General features: G+C 34.1%; 1 protein-coding gene across 1 annotated transcript; it reads right to left on the bottom strand.

Annotated features, from left to right (window-relative positions):
* Window positions 1-217: 217 nt before the first annotated feature.
* On the bottom strand, window positions 218-2,399 carry LOC100804457 (uncharacterized). Its single transcript, XM_041011289.1, has 3 exons — window positions 1,545-2,399; window positions 1,202-1,452; window positions 218-736 (listed from the first exon to the last, which is right to left on the bottom strand). Exons 1-3 carry the CDS (start codon window positions 1,689-1,691, stop codon window positions 373-375), a joined length of 762 nt encoding a protein of 253 aa, XP_040867223.1. The 5' UTR covers window positions 1,692-2,399; the 3' UTR covers window positions 218-372.
* Between the last annotated feature and the right edge of the window lie 2,028 nt (window positions 2,400-4,427).

The following is a 4,427-nucleotide window of genomic DNA, read 5'->3' on the forward strand; positions in this document are numbered from 1 at the left end:
AGGTGCTTTTGAGGTGTTTGTATTAGGTAGAGTAAAAGTGAGTGACGAATATATGTAAGATCCATTTAAAAACCCAAATAGAAGTATTGGGTTGAAGATGTTCTAATAGAGTGAAAGATTCATGTTTGGGTTCAATTTGTTACATATATAAGTCCATTTTTATATATGAATTTTGTTAGATTAAACTCTATTTCGATTGTTGAAATATGCACATACTTTCAAACATTACGTAACGAATCAAATTTACAGAGTTACTACAAAATCAAATCGTGTATATATATGGTTTTTTAACACTTGCCAACTTTACTTACACCATTTCCTCTGTTGTGCTGTGCCTTTACAGTGGCCCAAAAAATATACTTTCCCATATGTTTACACAAAGGTGAGGCTTTTATTGAAAGGAGTTGGAAAAACGGATAAGGGAGTCTCTCTAGTAGTGGGGCTCTCCCTGATATGTGGTTGAGGTGTTCTTGGTGGCGATGCATGGAGAGAAGAAGTCATAAGTACCTCCCTTCGAACATTTTCTTGCTCCTGTGATATTCTTAGTGCACGTAGAGCCGTTAGGTATAAAGCAGAAGCTAGAAAAACCGTTGCTAAAGCAAACACCCCTGCAGCACAGAACAACCCTTCTCTGATACTAAGACAACTGGGTTTAGGCTTCGACCAATTCTTCAAATGGCCTGATTCTACACTCACTCCTGCCAACAGCAGAATCTCTCCAACTGCAAAGCAAATCCTACAACACATAGCACCAGTTTAAGCGACATGTTTTCACTTTTGGTCAATGCTATATGGCTATATTATGTGTTTGAATAATAAGTTACAAACATATATTTCTTGATCTTAATTCAATTTGGTCCACCGCCCAAATGAATATACATATCTTTGGTGAATCTTCACAACATGTATATAATTGAATTATCACAAGTGAAACATCTCCATTTTAATTTTGAAAAACTTTGATAAACATGAAATAAGAGAAGAGAGAAATTATTTGATGGTCAAAACTATCACGTTTCTATGATTTCAACCAATCTCCACAAAACACATAACCGAGATTTTTACCAATCAGGTGGAGATTGCTCAAGAACATAGATACATGATATTACGGATTCTGAATCATACGATAATTTCTCAAAATAAGAAACTATATTTTATGTAATTGGTGAGAAAAAAACATAAGTCATGCCTTTGTTCTCACCAAGTTGTAACGAAGAAAAACCCGGATTGCCATGTTAATGATTTGGCAGAAGCAGAATCAGGATCCAAGGTAAGTAAAGCAGGTGATGAATTACTAACTGCCATCAACAAAAAAGTGTGCTCCACCAGCATGGCAATTGCTAGTCCAATGAAAGCACAAGAAGCGCATAGCAATGGCATTTTTCCACTACCACTATAGACACATTCAGATTTACTTCCCTTTCCATGTTCAGCTGTGCTCATCCACATCACCTGCCATATCAACCCCACCATTAATTTCTTTTTAATATCTTGGGAGTAGCTGGTAGATATGTAATTTTCAAAGATATTAACTAAACTAGTACCTTAGAACGCGTGGCTTCTGCCATGAGACACAGAATGAAGCATAATAGGCCTAATAGGATTGTGAGAACTACAAAGAATGCACCTGTTTTACTGCTAAAATCTGTTTTTCTTCGCCTTGGTTCAAGGTCAGCATGTGTGACCGCCATTTTCCGTGGTATAGTCTGAGTTCCGGAGATACATAATTCATACGGCAGATTTTTATGTTGTGCAAGGAATATTCGGGAAGGAGAAAGGAAGAGTTACAGAATTGCTTGGAACAAAGGTTACTTAAAGGCCAGAGATTCCCATGTTGTGGGATTTAATACTAGGCATTCACACAAGGGAAATTGTACAATTAATTTGCACTAAAAGGTTAGCTTTGAAGGGTACTGTCTGGTGAGCTCTTGCCAAGTACTAAGTAGGAACCGTGTTAAACCGTTTTCTGTTTATGCTTCTATGATTAATGTGTTTTCCAGCCTTGGCATAAAAATAAGGTGGTTGTCTTGTGATCGAATGATATGATACAATTTAGTCACGGAAATAGCCTTATATGTCTTGGAGATAGGAGTTAAGATCAATGTGTATTTGACTCTCTTCAAACCCCATAATAGTAAGAGGCTGAGAGCCTCGTGCACTTATTTTCCTTCTAGACAAGAAATGAGAACTAAAGAAAAAAACTGTTAAATTAAAAATTGCTTGAAGAACAAATATCTTTCTGGAAAGAAGAGGATCGAGTAAAGATCAAAACTGTATAGTTAGCACTTTCTGGAAAGAAATGATCCTTGATCTGCATATGTTTGTTAAAATTAAAATATTAGAAAGCTAATAAAGGATTCTTTGTTTCAGATTTGGGGTAAAGCAATATAAGTGCACGGTCTATTATTCTTTTCTGGAGCTTAATATTCTTTGTTGAAGGCTTTCAGAAAAAGAGCTTTTACGAGGTGGAAATTCCAGATAATGGACGAAAAGTGCTGCTAAATGCTAACTCAATGGATAAATGAAAGTATGAAGTCGGTTGGAGTGATGCTAAATTGCTAATTCAAAAATAACATGGTGAGTACGTAAAAAAAAAAAATAACATGGTGATTGGTGAGTGTCGGTTTGTTCGGCAAAAGACAATAAAATTAACTTAATTTTTAATAAATTATGAAAATATTTTCTTACAATATTAATTATATAAAAATTATATGATGATATAAAAATATTTACAATTTGATCTTTTTTTATAGAATAAGTAGTATACTTAAAAAATATTAATCAATTCTTTTACTGAGCATGTTAAGATATTTATTCATTCTCTTTTTTAGAATAAATAGTATACTTAATTTCATTTTTGGTCTTGCTATTATTTGTGAAAATTTGATCTTTACTATTTTAATCATAAAATTTTAGTTAATTCGTTAACTTAACATCTAATATTTAAAGCAAAATACGTACTAACATGATAGTCTCTTACACTGTCGCAAGAACATTTTAACTAAATATTAAACGTGAAGTTAGCATACTGAAAAATTATACAATTAAAATAGTAGAAGTTCAATTAAAAAAATTATTTGAATTTATTTTATTACTACAATTCTTGCTTTGGTCGAAAAGTGTTTCAAGTCATTACAGTATGTTCACAAGCTTTAAATTTGACACTGTATATGATATTGCGACCATTTAATGATTCGGTCAATTTATTCTTTTTATTTTTTCAAAATGGTCAATTTATTCTTGCGACCATACACATTACACAGCGTGAATAAAAGATCTATGGATATCTCCCTCTCCATCTAAAGGCTATCTTCATAAATCATATGATTATTCGTGCGAATTCCACGAGCCACTATTGAATTCACTTTCTTAATATGTAAGGCAGCATATAATCTTATTCAAGTGATAATGAACTTTTACAAGTTATTCTCTTTGCACCCCATAAACCTGGTTCTTATCCAATGTAGCCTAGTGTGAGAGGAAAATATCTCAACAAATCACACTTTAAAATCTGAGACTTCACCACTCTTCGATATCCATCTCTGTGAAATCTTCTTGTATATTCAAAACTACCAACCATGGTTTTTGAGAAGGCCAGTGTTAGGGAAACCGATACCTGCAGCAGAAGCAGTAGTGGCCAAGGAATCTCTTTGGAAGAAAATATTACCACAAATTATGGCAAAACCAAATCCATTATGGAGAAGGAAGTGGCAAGAAGAGCTCTCTTGAGATCGCATCTACGCCAAAATGGGAGAAAGAAAATTGCAAATAACAGTGCCAAATCGTTGCCAAGCAGGCTGAGTAAAGTTTCGTTGGCAGAAGATTCTGCAAATTAAATTAATTATAGGTATGAACAGCACAAAGTGTATTAGGTATAATATTTCTGTTGTATCATGAGACAAGGAAACCAAAATGCCATCATTACCATGCATATGCAAGTTTGAAGATATTAAGATAATTTAACTTGTGATACTTTAGCCAGTAGAGTTCCAAAGTTCTAAATCATTCTTCTTTACAAATCTCCCAACATTACCCAGTAGCTAGTCCTCTCATTTCCGTTCTTCTCCAAGTTTTTTAAATACACGAGATTAAATTTAAAAAAAAAATCCCCTCTCCCGCCCTTCATTCTGGATGATCGTGGATTAAAATCGATCACTCTTTGCTAAAGAAGTGATTAGTGAGTGATATATGATAATTTAAGTTGTACTGAATTCGGGGGAAAGTGCACAAAAGAAATGAACATAGCAATAAAGAGAATGCATTCACTCAGTACACCTAATACTGCACATTCACTACATATTGCAGGCATTTATTTCCTGCCTATGGGAGGTGCTGAATGCAATAGGAGGAGTGTAAGATACAATAACCCATATTGCACACACAATGACCCCAAACAACCTTCATACATTAACGATGCAAGTGAACAA

Source organism: Glycine max, chromosome 17 (assembly GCF_000004515.6).
Source record: "Glycine max cultivar Williams 82 chromosome 17, Glycine_max_v4.0, whole genome shotgun sequence".
Taxonomy (NCBI): Eukaryota; Viridiplantae; Streptophyta; class Magnoliopsida; order Fabales; family Fabaceae; genus Glycine; species Glycine max.